This window comes from Lacerta agilis, chromosome 5 (genome assembly GCF_009819535.1).
Source record: "Lacerta agilis isolate rLacAgi1 chromosome 5, rLacAgi1.pri, whole genome shotgun sequence".
NCBI lineage: Eukaryota > Metazoa > Chordata > Lepidosauria > Squamata > Lacertidae > Lacerta > Lacerta agilis.
Window position 1 is genome coordinate 32,988,031 of NC_046316.1, and position 13,331 is coordinate 33,001,361.

A 13,331-nucleotide genomic window follows, 5' to 3' on the forward strand; every position below is an offset into this window, starting at 1 on the left:
CCTTGGTTCTCAAACTTAATCCGTCCTGGAAGTCTGTTCCAAAACCAAAGCGTTCCAAAACCAAGGCACGCTTTCCCATAGAAAGTAATGCAAAATGGATTAATCTGTTCCAGACTTTTAAAAACAACCCCTGAGACAGCAATTTAACTTGAATTTTACTATCCAATGAGAAATGAAAGCAATAAACAAAGTACTGCAGTCACTCACTCAATCAATCAATCAGTAGCTGAACTGCGTTCCACACGGTCACAAAAACAAAACAAAAAGAGCCACGAAAACACAAAATAAATAGCAAAAACAGACAGACCTCAGCGTAACACTCAAATTAGAAGCGTAACACTCAAAATGGATCATGTTCAGCTTCTGAAAAAAGTTTGCAAAAGTTTGCTATGTTTGGGTTCTAAGTTGTTTGAGTAGCAAGGTGTTTGAGAACCAAGGTACCACTGTATGTCAGTATTCGTTAATCTTTTTTTTATAGATCTATGTTCCAAAGAGAAAATCATTGAAGATATGAAACTGACTTTGGAGGAGCAAGAACAGACTCAGTCAGAACAAGACCAACAACTTGAAGCCAGGTTTGAAGAGAATAATAAACTCATGGCAGGTAAGTTATGAGGACAGGACAAGCTCCTTTACCCCCTTTTCTGAGCCCAACCTTCCCCCATCCCTTTGGTAAACGTGTGTGTGTGTCTGTGTGTATCAAAATATATATTTATAGTTAAATTTTTGTCAAAGCTTCTGTTGAATTTGAGAGGCATAGCCTTGTTAGTCCTTTATAGCAGCTTGAAGACTAAAGGTTTTGCTATGGCATAATAAATGTTCATGAAGTAGAGCAGGGCTAGGGACGATATGATGCAACCTGGCAATTTTGGAGGATACAGACCTTCTAAATAAATACGGTAATATTAAATAATGTTAAATTGGTACTGGGTGGTGGTAGGGAAGAGAAGGAAGTGGAGTAGTTGAATGTCATGCAGTGCAAAAAGTACAGTCTCTGACAGTACATTTCAAGTTGAAATAGCTGAAATCCAAGCACATATGAGCAACTTTTAATAACAGAGAAATGCTAGAATCCACAGTTGGGAAATACTTTTATTCGGTCCAGCCAAAATGACACAGAAGCAAGTTCAAGTTCTCCAGAACTCTTCACTGGGCAAGATGTTAAATAAATTGGGATCGGGGTGAGAAACGAAGGAGAAAGTCCAAAAAAAAATCCCTCCGTCAATGCAGTTTATGCAGCCTCTTACATTGTTATAAATGTATCTCCCCCTGTAGATCTAGAAGCATGGAGGAAAAGGTACCATGACCTAGAGGAGCAAATGAGGAGTCTGGCACAACAGAAGGTTAACACAGAATGTGAAAAAAGCAAAGAGTTGCTCTGTGAAGAGCTAAAAAAGCTGCAAGAGAAGCTGAAGGTAATGTTTTGGTTGCTGTTATGGTTTAAAGATTTCTACATGGCTTTGTTGCAAACCACTTGGAGGACCTCATTGCCACCTGTCCTACCTGTTGTCAGAAGAATATTAATAAACTGCTACTGGATAATCTTGGCAGTATTTTCTGAGGGTATAAGGAGCAGGTAAGCCTGAGCTTCTAAGACCTGTGTGTCTGGAACATCATTATCCAGGTGGTTTAATGATTTCCCACTTGGTGTGAGTCTCTCTTACTCGAGCTCACCTTAGTGAAACGGGTTGTTTGGCCCATCATGAAGGAATAGTGTTACCTATGTAAACTACCCAAATGCATGTGCAACTTGCACCTTTGACTGAACCAAAAGTATCTGGAAATGTGCATTTGCATGGCCTGCTAATACTGGCATGAGCAAGTTCCTGCTGACTCCAGTAACTTAGAGCTACAAGTGGGTTCTTCTTAGGGCTTCACTGGGCTCTTTATTTCTTCAGCTGCTGTAATTTCTTTCCCTGAACCTAGAGCCTTCTGAGGTGTAGTAGGCAAGTGGAAAAAGGATTGTTGCATCCATACAGCTGAGAATCCTAAAGCTTACTTAGTTCTTCATTTCATTCCTGGTAACAATGCTTGGTGTCCCATTACAACACACACAAAAAAACTTACTAAGGATTAATAATTGGAATAAGAGGCATAAAGAACAAGGCAAATCAAAGAAAATACGCAACACTGATATTTTATACAATTATTAAAGGTCAGGATATTATTCATCCCAGGTCATATATTTGATAGGAACTTATACCAGGATCACAGATCGTAAATGAGGGGTGCCTTCTTTGTTAAAGATATGCCAGCTGCACTGATGTCATGATCCGTAGTAACCTATTTTTTCCTTCACTTCTCACTTCACTCTTTGGGCCCTTAGCCTCATGCTGTCCCCCCCCCCCCATTTGTGCATTTCATTGAAGTTTCATTGCACAGCACTAGGGGAACTGCTTAGTTGGGTACCACCCATAGTTACCATGACAACATTATTTGGGTGGGATCTGCCCTTCATGAGAGTTGTTCATGAGGCTGTGTACAGTTTCCCAGACTGGTGAAATGGAAGCTTCAAATTTCTCCCCTTTGCATGCAAAAAGGAGAGTGGGCAAAAGAAGAGCATGCAAACAGAAGGCTTGCTATTGTGGTATTCACATAATGCTAAACCATGGTTTGGCACTGCCTCTGAATGCAGCATAGCTTTGGAACTACTGTACAAATAACTCAGCAAGGGTCCTTCATGTTGGTAGACTGACATTTTTTTCCTGTAGAAAAGAATAACACGTTCTTTCCAAACCGTGTGACAGCTAAAATTTTAACATTTTGACAGGAATATGAAGAACAACAGAAAATAGATCGCAAAAAGTGGCTGGGGGAAAAAATGGCTCTCATAACTCAGGCAAAAGAAGCAGAGACTCACCGTAACAGAGAGATGAGAAGATTTGCTGGAGACAGAGAACATCATGTGAAGCAGATGGAAGAAGCAGTGAGTAACCATGAGCTCCTAGTGCACAAACCAGTTCTAAATGGAAGGGTCAAACAGTAGGTGTATACAGGAGGGGTGTGCTAAGAAGTAAGTCCTACTGTGTTCAGTGGGATTTACTTTCAGGTAACTGGGTGTAGGATTCTTCAAGCAACTCGGGGGTGACAGAGATACTTCATTTTATCCTTGTGACAATCCTACAAGGCAAGTTAAGCTGAGAGATGGTCACTTGCCCTAAATTGCCCTTTTACCTCTGGTCCCACTCCAGCCCTCTGTTGGGGAACAAAATCCTGTAACTTCAAAGAATTGAAGGATCCCAAAAACGTAATCCCAAAGGTTGTAGATAAATGGGAATGAATTTACCAAAGTGGTGGGAAACCTTTTTGGATCAGATCAGTATCTCCCCACCCTGCAGGTCAGCTTTTACAGGTCATAATGATGTCAAGTGATTGATAAGTGGGTGTTCTGCCCACCTATCAAAGTTGGCCTGTGGAGGTGGAGATAGAACTTTCTGTGCATTAACTGATGCACAGGGAGTTAAATCCAGCTTTCTGCAGGGATCATCCGTGTGAGTAGCCAATCCAGCCACATCTCTATGTGATGTCCTGTGTGCAGCAGCTAGGAGTGGTTTGGGGAAAATGACCTAGGAGTCCAAATGGGAAGGCCTGGGAGGCATAATTTGGCCCATGAGTCAGGTTCTCCAACCCGATCTGCTACTTCTCTGCCAAACGACACAAACTAGTTTACAATTAGAATGACTTGTAAAAATACCAAAGCTTCCCTGCATTAAAAAAAACAACAACCCTGAAACAACATGTCCACAAAAAGTCATGCAGCTGGGACAATTCCTCCCTAGAGGGTTTTTACTATGATTTTCAATTCCTTGCCTATAGGAAAAACTTGTGGCTGAGAAAGATAATGATCTCCAAAAATGGCGGGCAGAGAGAGATCAGCTGGTGGCAGCTCTGGAAGTTCAGCTTAGCTCTCTACTTTCAAGCAATGCACAAAAAGACCAAGAAATAAAAGAACTGAAGGAAACTGTACTGAAAACTTCTGGCAAGGTCTGTGCAATTCCCTCTCCTTTTTTCGGATCTGCCTTTTTGTATTGATGTGTCTCTCTCTCACACACATATTCTGCTTTTTGTGAAATGTAGTGGAGGTATGCTTAAGGGTCTTAATGACATTTCCCCCACTAGAACTTGTTTGATATTTACAAGTCCACTGCTTGGCCTACTGGGTGTTCCATGATTGTTAGCTGAATGTGTGAACAGACTCCATGATATCTAGGATGATCTGAAAGTTCTGTTGGTGTGGCATGTGATAGCCCATTCGCGCACAAAGTGATCACTTAATGTACACCACCAAAAAACCCCGAGCACGTGGCTGTGCAAACTTCTGAATATCAGAAGTTGCTGGGGAAAAACAACAGCTTTTGCCATTGGTGGCCTCACAGATCACATCTGGCAGGCTACACAGTGAAACTTTGTTAAGCACTCTTGCTGATCTGCGTTGGAAAAGGAACTACAGCATTTCTTGCAGTTCCAGATTCTGAAAGAATCTAGCTTGTGTTTTTGTAGCTGCCGAATCATGATGGGCATCTTTTTTTTGTACTGTGTGCAATACAAGCTGGCTTTTTAATCGTCAGGGATTTCTTTTGACAGATTCAGTGTGACAGATATGATTTGCATGTGGATTTTCAAAAATATTTTGGACTCCTTTTTTAAACAAACAGAATCGCGCACTGAAACATCCACATTGAACGTATGTTGCAGTTGGATTAGCTTGTTTTTATATAAAAGAGTGGAATCTAATGTAGTGCACTTTAACCTGTGCTTGACCATTCATTTCTTGATAAATATAGTGAAACACACAGTGCTTTTCTTTTCTTTTTGTCTTTTAAAAGGATTGCAAAACTACAGCTAAAGAATCCAGAGACGACGTTACAAATAACATAAGACGAGTTAGTTCTGAGAAATCTACAACTATGTCACCCATTCCAAAAGAAGAAGCGGAAAGCAAGATGGACAACCTCTGTGACTATAAACTGGTAATTTAATGTTTTTAGCATCTTACAATGGAATCCTATATGTTACCACTGTTCTCAATGGGACTTACTCCCAGATAAGTGAGGAATACAGCCAAAGTCTCTTACTGTTAGGTCAGGTGCCATTTCCCCTGCAATTACTACTCATACACAAAAATAGTAAATTTCAATGCTTGTTAATAAACTTGTTTGTGAATAAAATGTATATATATATTTTAATTTATATTGATAATGATGATTGTTACATATAGGGATATTTGCCTTCATTGTTTATATTCCTGGATTCTGTTTTTTTTATTAAGATTGTGTTTGTTGTAAATTGTGTACCTGGATTTTTCATACAAATCACTTGGAGATCTTTTGATGGTAAGTGGGTATGCGAAGGATCTAAATAAACGAAATAAAACCCTTTAACAAACCTGGCAGAGTAGCCAATGATAAACACATAGCCAAGTGAACAACCACAGTTTAAAAAATCAACAGAACCACCACCCCAGTTACCCAGATTAGAAACTCCTTGGCTTTCATTCTAACATGGTTCAAGGCCTCTCCAGTTGCTATACAAAGCCCCTGAACAGCTTGGACCCAGGATTACCTTAAGCAGCACTGGAGACCTTCCTTCCCAGCTCAGTCACTGGGATTGTCTAAAGGGACGCTGTTAGCTGGCCTCCATGTTACCGAGACGCAGCTGTCTCCACTAGAAGCTAGGCATTTCACGTTGCTGGTGGAGTAAAAGTGCCCTTTTGAGTTCATCCCTCCCGCTGTAGAGAATGTCGAGAGGCTTGGTGGGTATAGAATCATATAATTAGAAGGGACCCTGAGTGTTATTTAGTCCAACCCCTTGCATTTCAGGGATCTCATGTGACACAACTGCTAAAGCACCTGTGCTGGCTGCCCGCACCCTACCAGGCCAGGTTCAAGTGTTGCTATACAAAGCCCTGAGCAGCTTGGGGCCAGGATGTCTTAAGGGCCGCCCCATCATTATGATCTTCACGAGGAGTGCTGTCAGTTTTCTTCCATGTTTCAGAGGCCTGACTGTCTCAACTAGAAATCGGGCATGTTGTGTTGCTAGTTCCATACTGTAGAATACAAGCAGAGATTCAGCAGGCCACCCTCGCTTTTGACTTTCAGGCATCTCTTGAAGACTTAATACTAATAAAAAAAAGCTAACAGGTCTATGCCACTGTCTAAAACATTTTCATTAGCAAGACATTGTTCTGCTTTTATTGGTATTGATATTTTATTGTGTAGTGTATTTGTTGTACACTACCCTGATGTCCTATGAGGAGCAAAATATAAATAGTTATATAAATGGACATTTGTGGCTTTTCAGCAGCAAACAAGCTCTGCAGGAGGAGGGCATTTCACAAGACAGGCACTGTTTTGTAAGATAACTGGTGCTGCATCTTTTTATTTTCTTTTTCATGCATATTCCGGTAGGCCTCCAACCTCCAACCTCTCCTTTTACCTCGGGGCTCATGTGGAATTTCTTGCCTTGCTGCCTGTCACTCTGAACGTTACCCGTGTGGTTTTTGTCCTCTCTTCTTTCTGTTTTACGCTGCTTTACTCCAACCGTAGGACCAGTCAGACACCATCCTGGATTCTTGCGAAGTATCTTCAGAGAGCAGCCAAGCCAGTCGATTTCCAAAACCTGAAATGGAGATTCAGTTCACACCTCTGCAGCCCAATAAGATAGAAGTGAAGCATCAGGGGAATTCTGCCACAGTGACCATAAAAGTCCCCAACGTAAGGAAAAGGAAGAGCAGTGCCATGGATGAGGTATTTAGTCATGAGATTGTTTAATGTTGTTCAGGGTGTGCGCACATACCACTGTAAATACAGTTGTACCTTGGAAGTCGAACAGAATCTCTTCAACTTCCGAAACATTCAGAAACAAAGGCGCGGCTTCCGATTGGCTCCTGATTGCACAGGCGCGCCGGAAACAATAGCGGAAGCTGTGCTGGGCGTTTGGCTTCCAAAAAAAAAAAAAAACGATTGAAAACTGGAACACTCACTTCCAGTTTTTGATCGTTTGAGAGCCGGAACATTCGACTTCCAAGGTCGAGGTACGACTGTAGTACTTAAAATATTGATTAGAAAAATCCCTAAAAGTTTCAATCCTAAACACATCTTAAAAGCTCACAAACCCATTTGATGAAGTGGGCATGAAACCTTTATGTCAGAATACACCTGTTATTCTTTAAGGTGCCACAAGAAGCTTTGTTGTCTTTTAATTACAGTGGTGCGCCGCTAGACGAATGCCTCGCTAGACGAAAAACTCGCTAGACAAAGGCATTCGTCTAGCGGAAGGCTGCCCCGCAAGAAGAATTTGTCAATGGGGCTGCCTCGCAAGACGAATTTTTTTTTCGTCTAGCGAAAACCGCGATTTACATTGGTGCTTCGCTAGATGAAAAAATCGCTAGACGAAAATACTCGCAGAATGAATTCTTTTCGTCTAGCGAGGCACCACTGTATATCATATTTTAGTTGCCCCTCTGGACTGTTCATAGCCGGAAACATAAATTCCGTCTTCTTGTCAGTTGCTGTCATCTAAGCAAAAACTAAAAAAAGTTGGAGTTCTTGATAGAGGCCTTGTCCTGGCGCATTAATTTCACCTGGCATATAAACTTTAAGAAATAAATCTATCCATAAGAGACTTGAAAAACTTAAATCATTTAAATCATCGTTGTGGCCTGAGTTCTTGTTTCTCTACAATTTTCTGCATCATCTAAGCAAAGGCGGCACAAGCAAATGCATAGAGGACTTCTCTGTATTTCCCAGGCGGAGAAGGTCACAGCCCAGGGAATTTGAATTTTACTTTTTTACTTTTAGATTGGCTTTCTAGGTGAATGCAGCCTGTACTTCTGATTATTGGCAGCCTTCCAATCAGTATATCATTGCCAGTGGTAGAAGTGTGCATCAGGTTGTGCCCATAAAATATCATACTGGCCTTCCCTTCCACATAAGAGTCCCACCAATTCATAATTAATTTTCACACTAATGGTAGCTTTCTGCTAAGGAGAGCAGTGTGTGGTCCTTTTGGATCACTATCGGTGGCAGATACTTTTGGATACTTTTAACGGCTGGTGTTAAAACTTCCAAAGAGTGCTGCAGAAGGGACCAGATGAATTCATGAATACTTGGAGGAGGTGAGTTCACTGGAAAAATAACTGGTCTCCTCAACTATTTTTCTTCAAGACAAATACACTCTCAAGATGCTGGAAAAGCAGAGTTAGGAATAAATGCACTTCTGATGGTCCCAGTCAGGTACTGGATCTCTTTGAGCTCTATGCTCTAGATGTATGTGTAGATGACAGCAGTATTAGTTCTTCGTATTTCATGTGTTGTGTCATAACACTTCAATGAAACTAAACCATAGCTAAATTCAGCTTCCAGAGCTCATCTCTCATCAACCACCTATTACCTATTGCGGATAATCTGCTATTCTAGTATACTTGTTTGTCACTAAGAACAGGAGATGTACAACAACTGAAATCAGCCTGCCAGTAACTTGTGTCAATTAATTCTATGAGGCACTTGGGCTACAGTCTTAAGCATCTGTACCTGAAAGTAAATGCTACTAAAATGGGTTGGATTTCCTGCATCATGGGTTGGTTTTGGTGTTTGTTTGTTTTATTTTGCAAGTTTTGAGAAACTTGCTTAGGAACTGGGATTATAAAGCTGGCCTTTATTGGTGACAGCACTTTAAAATTCAAAAACTAAAAATAATAATAATGAATGGGCTGTTTTTATTTAATTGAGTGGAGGCGATGGAGTCCTGAACTTGGTCATCTTCCCATTTAGACACGCAAGCCCCCACTATATATTCTGTGGATTTTAGTGGTTTATCAAATCATAGAATCATAGAGTTGGAAGAGACCGCAAGGGCCATCCAGTCCAACCCCCTGCCAAGCAGGAAATAGTGTTTGCTACCTCAACCTTGACAGAAACCTGCAAAAAGTTCCCGACTATTCCACCAACCTGCATCATATCAGCTATTCATTAATTCCTTTACACATAAGCAAACATTCCCATTTCACTGGCCTATGTGCTGGCTATAATACTAGATGCTGCCATCCTGATTTCTGTAGCTATTAAAAATGGATTTCTGAGCATTGCTTTTAGTTAGATTTCTAACAATAGTTTTCTTTTTCCTTTGAGAAACAATAGTTTTCTTTTTCCTTAAACAGCCCTTCTTAGAAATAGTATTTGGATGCTGAGCATGCTGATTTGTTTTTAAGGACTTCCTGAAGAGTGAAAATGAGAAGAATGCTACATCCTCAGCTAGTGCCTGGTCCGGTTCATTATCCAGAGAAAATAAACAGGTGTGTGTGTGTACATATACGTTGTGTGTGGGAAGGATTGTATCCAATGGCTTTAATGATGCAATTGTCAACTTTAATATGAAATCACCATTTTGACTAGCAGATGCTCCCTAATGTTTTGGGCTGTTACAGGTCGTGCCAACTTTGCATGGAGGTTCCGTTTCTGGCCCCCGCGCGCATTGGCTGAGTAAGCCCATCTCACCCTCTTTTGGGTCCAAAAGGACCCACGTCAATTGGACATGCGCAAAAAGGTCATCACCTGTACAGCCATCCGGAAGTCCGTTCGACTTCTGAAATTTTCGAAAACCAAAGCACGACTTCCGATTGGCTGATTGGAAGCTCCTGCAGCCAATCGGAAGCCGTGGAAGCCCCATTGGATGTTCAACTTCCAAAAGAACATTAAAAAACCGGAACGCTCCTGGTTTTCGATCATTCAGGAGCTGGAACGTTTGGGAGCTGAGGTACGACTGTACTCAGAACACACATAAAGTGTTTTGGAAATCCCATTGGGGCATAACAGCACCCCAGAAATCATTAGTGTAATCCCCCCCCCCCCGCTGGCCTCTGGAGGGTAGTTAAGCTCTGCCTTAAAATCCTGTGCAAATAACTTTTATAATAAAGGCCTCAGCTTTATTAGTTGTATTATACTGTAGCAGGATCCTGCCCCTCCCTCCAGAAGATCAGCTGCTTGCTTGCACGCAGGCAGTTGGTTATATGATAGCACAAGTCTTTCAAACTGCACTAGATCTTAAGCCTACCATCCTAAGTGTCTGTTGTGATGTTTTGTGTCCCTTCAGACTGCTCCTGACCACTCTCCTAGACGGGATTATCCCTTAAGAAGCAAACAACTTCCATCGGCTATAAAGTCACCTGGGAATGCGGGTGGGGCACTGCAGAAAGTTGGCTATTTCTTTCAGAGTTCTACAAACCTACAGTCCAAAGGTAAACAGCAAAACAGATGAATTTATTTCATTTCCTAAAGGTTTTCTGTAACTCCTACTCTAAAGGAGACAGCCTGTGTTAAATCACATGGGGGAAGAACGAGTTTTCATGTTTGGGGGATCTGTCTTCCATTTCCCCTGTTTGCAGTATTTTCTGGGAGGCACACTTAGAGCTGTAATGACACTCTTGTAGCCTGATCCTCTTGCAGAGCGAGGACTTGGAGATGGCTTCAGCCCCTTTGCTGCAACATTGTCAAACATTGGTTATGGTGTGAGACTAGGACTGGGGAGACCTGGGTTCAAATCTCCAATCAGAGATGAAGCTCGCAGGTGACCTTAGGGCAGTTGCTGTCATGGATGCCATGGAGTGGTGGGAGGCACCAGCCGGGGAACCCCCAGGGGAAGAAGGCTCGGAGCCAGGGGAGTGGTGGTGGGACGATGATGAGTAGTCGGAGAAGAGAGAGCGGACTGGGAGGAAGTGTCAGAAGATAGGAAGGCTGCTGAAGAATCTAGGGAAGCCCCCACTCCAGCTGCAACCAGCTCCCCTTTCCCCTGGTCTCCGAGAACATGCAGATAAATAAACGAGAGGCAAGATGACAAAGCCTTAGGGTGCTGGGAAATTAATTGGGGGAGGGGCTCAGTGGTGGGAAGGTTAGAACTTTCAGTCCTCGCAACTGTCTCATTGGGGCAAGACCTATTGGGAAGGGTTGATAGGATCACCAAGCCTACACTGTTTTGGTTTCTTTGAATAAAGAGTTAACTTCACTGATGGCAGTGATTTTTATTGCTGACCGACACCTGCCTCCTGACAATTGCTTTCACTCAACTTGACCTTCCTCAGGGCTGTTGTCAGGTTAAAAGTGGAGAGGAGGGAAGAACCACATATCCTGCCTTGAGCTCCTTGGAGGAAAGGTAGACTATGTGCCCATTTTTGCTACATGCATTCTAGTTGTCTTGGTCCTGGCTTGTGACCGGACATCAGGAGAATATCTTTTTGATGAAGGTTTCAGTGTGACGGCTTAGGTAAGAGAACAGCACAAGCAATAAGGTGTGCTTGCCTTAGATTTACTTATTTGCATTATACTTATTTGCAATGGTTCCTATTACATTTTTTTTTAATGTTACATTTATTTACTGTTCATTGGCTATATGGTCTGCTGCTGTGGATGCAATCCTGTGGGGAAGTGCCTGTGGGGAAGCGATGCACCTGTGCAGTTTTGCACATAACAGAAGGGTAAAATTTTGCTAAATGCTTCTTCCAGCCAAGAAGCTGATGGCAACGATGAAATCTCCCAGATCTACGGAGCAGGACTCCATTAAAGAAAACAATAGCAAGCCAAAGCGAGTGAGGCGCAAGCTGTACACAACGGATATTTCTTCCCCTATGGAGTTCTCTGGACATGTGGTAAGCGGTGTCGTGAAAAAAGTTTTTTAAAGGAAGCTGCCCTTGGGGGACAACTCATCTGATAAATTAATTTATTACCTCTCCTTCACCCCCCGGGGTGGGGGTTGTATCACAACAATTTAAAAGACAACATTAAAAATTTGTTTAAAACAAATTGCAATCTCACACTTCTATACCATTCAAAAAAAGGTCTTAGTAAAGTTTTACTTACTTTTAGTCCAGTAGTTATTCACTTGATCTGTTAACAGCAGTTCCTTAAATTCCTTTTCAGATCGTGATGGATCAAAAGGAAAGCGATCACGAAATCATCAAGCGACGGCTCCGAAGCAGAAAACCACATTGATTTTAGTGTGGGTTATGTGGTGTTGATTTTTTTTTTTTTAAACGGAGAATCAGCAGTTGAATTTCAGAGCACAGCTCTTCTAAAATGGAAAGTGGGTGTAGATTGGAAATGGTATAGCATCTGTACTATTAGTTATATGCACAACTCGCTTCTGTATAGGCTTTGTCGCAGCTGGGAGGATTAAAATAATGGACATTGTTTTGATTGGTTGTGTTTATGTATGTCTTTGTTTCTATCTATACTCTCCAGACACAATAATCCACAGCAGTTGTTCTCATCCACACGAGGGTCTGTGTGAGTGGTTTGATGCAGGTATACCAAATAAGGTTGTCAAAAATGCCGGAATGGCCAGCTCTAATGCTCTGTTAAAGAAGGGTGAAAACTTACAGCACAACCTGCAGAGCCTCACTGCCTTTACAGACATGGGATGGACACTTCCGCAGTGAGAGGTTGTGATGATTTTTCCACCAAGCGCTAATATGTTAACCACTGCTTATATCGAAGACAGCATACATCAGTTTGGCCAGAACCTCCACCTGACCCATGAGGGCATAGGTGGCAACTATCCAAGGCTTACTGATATCTCCCGTCTCTGGGCCGAGAGCCCAGCATCCCAGGGCCCACATAAAAGCCAGCAAATTAGCATATATCAAAGCAAGTGTATATAAACATATATGAGCTCATTCTTGCAAAAGCTACCAATTGATTGTAGGGTTATCTCGACTACCAAGATGGTGTTTGCAGAGCGTCCATAACATCTTTCAACACAGGGTTGAGTGCATTCTGTGATTCTGTACTTGCACCAGGTCAAAGTGGAAATTTGGTATGGGGCTGACAGTTTCAGAATCTTTGCTTTCATTGCATTTTTCTTTTTAACAACTTCTTCATCATCATCACTTATATCCGCCTATCTAACTGGGTTGCCCCAGCCTCTCTAAAATCTTCCCTATACAGGGCTGCATTCAGATGTCTTCTAAAAGTTGTATAGTTACCGTATTTGTCGCTCCATAGGACGCTCCGGACCATAGGGCGCACCTCATTTTTAGAGGAGGAAACAAGAAAAAAAATATTTTTCTGGTTTTCCTCCTCTAAAAGCCCTGTTTTGTTTTGTTTTTTGTTTTAGGATCAGCTAAAAGTTTTGCAGCTTTTTTTGCAAAGGGAAAAGCCCTGGGGTTTGGGTTTTTTTTTTTTTTTTTGGAGAATCAGCTAAAGGTTTTGCTGCTGTTTTTGCAAAGGCAAAAGGCCTTTTTTGAGAATCAGCTAAAAGTTTTGCAGCTTTTTTGCAAAGGGAAAAGCCCTAGGGTTTTTTTGTTTGTTTTTGTTTTGAGGATCAGCTAAAGGTTTTGCAGC

At 41.8% G+C, this 13,331-nt stretch overlaps 1 protein-coding gene across 1 annotated transcript in view; it reads left to right on the forward strand.

Annotated features, from left to right (window-relative positions):
- KIF20B (kinesin family member 20B) overlaps positions 1 to 12,121 on the forward strand; it is a 37,085-nt gene extending 24,964 nt beyond the window's left edge. Inside the window, exons 25-34 of the mRNA XM_033149236.1 lie at positions 479 to 604; positions 1,276 to 1,415; positions 2,771 to 2,926; positions 3,817 to 3,984; positions 4,827 to 4,970; positions 6,546 to 6,746; positions 9,209 to 9,292; positions 10,090 to 10,234; positions 11,496 to 11,638; positions 11,910 to 12,121. Of these exons, the coding sequence (XP_033005127.1) occupies positions 479 to 604; positions 1,276 to 1,415; positions 2,771 to 2,926; positions 3,817 to 3,984; positions 4,827 to 4,970; positions 6,546 to 6,746; positions 9,209 to 9,292; positions 10,090 to 10,234; positions 11,496 to 11,638; positions 11,910 to 11,981 (1,379 nt within the window). The 3' untranslated portion in view covers positions 11,982 to 12,121. The remainder of the gene's footprint in view (positions 1 to 478; positions 605 to 1,275; positions 1,416 to 2,770; positions 2,927 to 3,816; positions 3,985 to 4,826; positions 4,971 to 6,545; positions 6,747 to 9,208; positions 9,293 to 10,089; positions 10,235 to 11,495; positions 11,639 to 11,909) is intronic.
- The last annotated feature ends 1,210 nt before the right edge of the window (positions 12,122 to 13,331 follow it).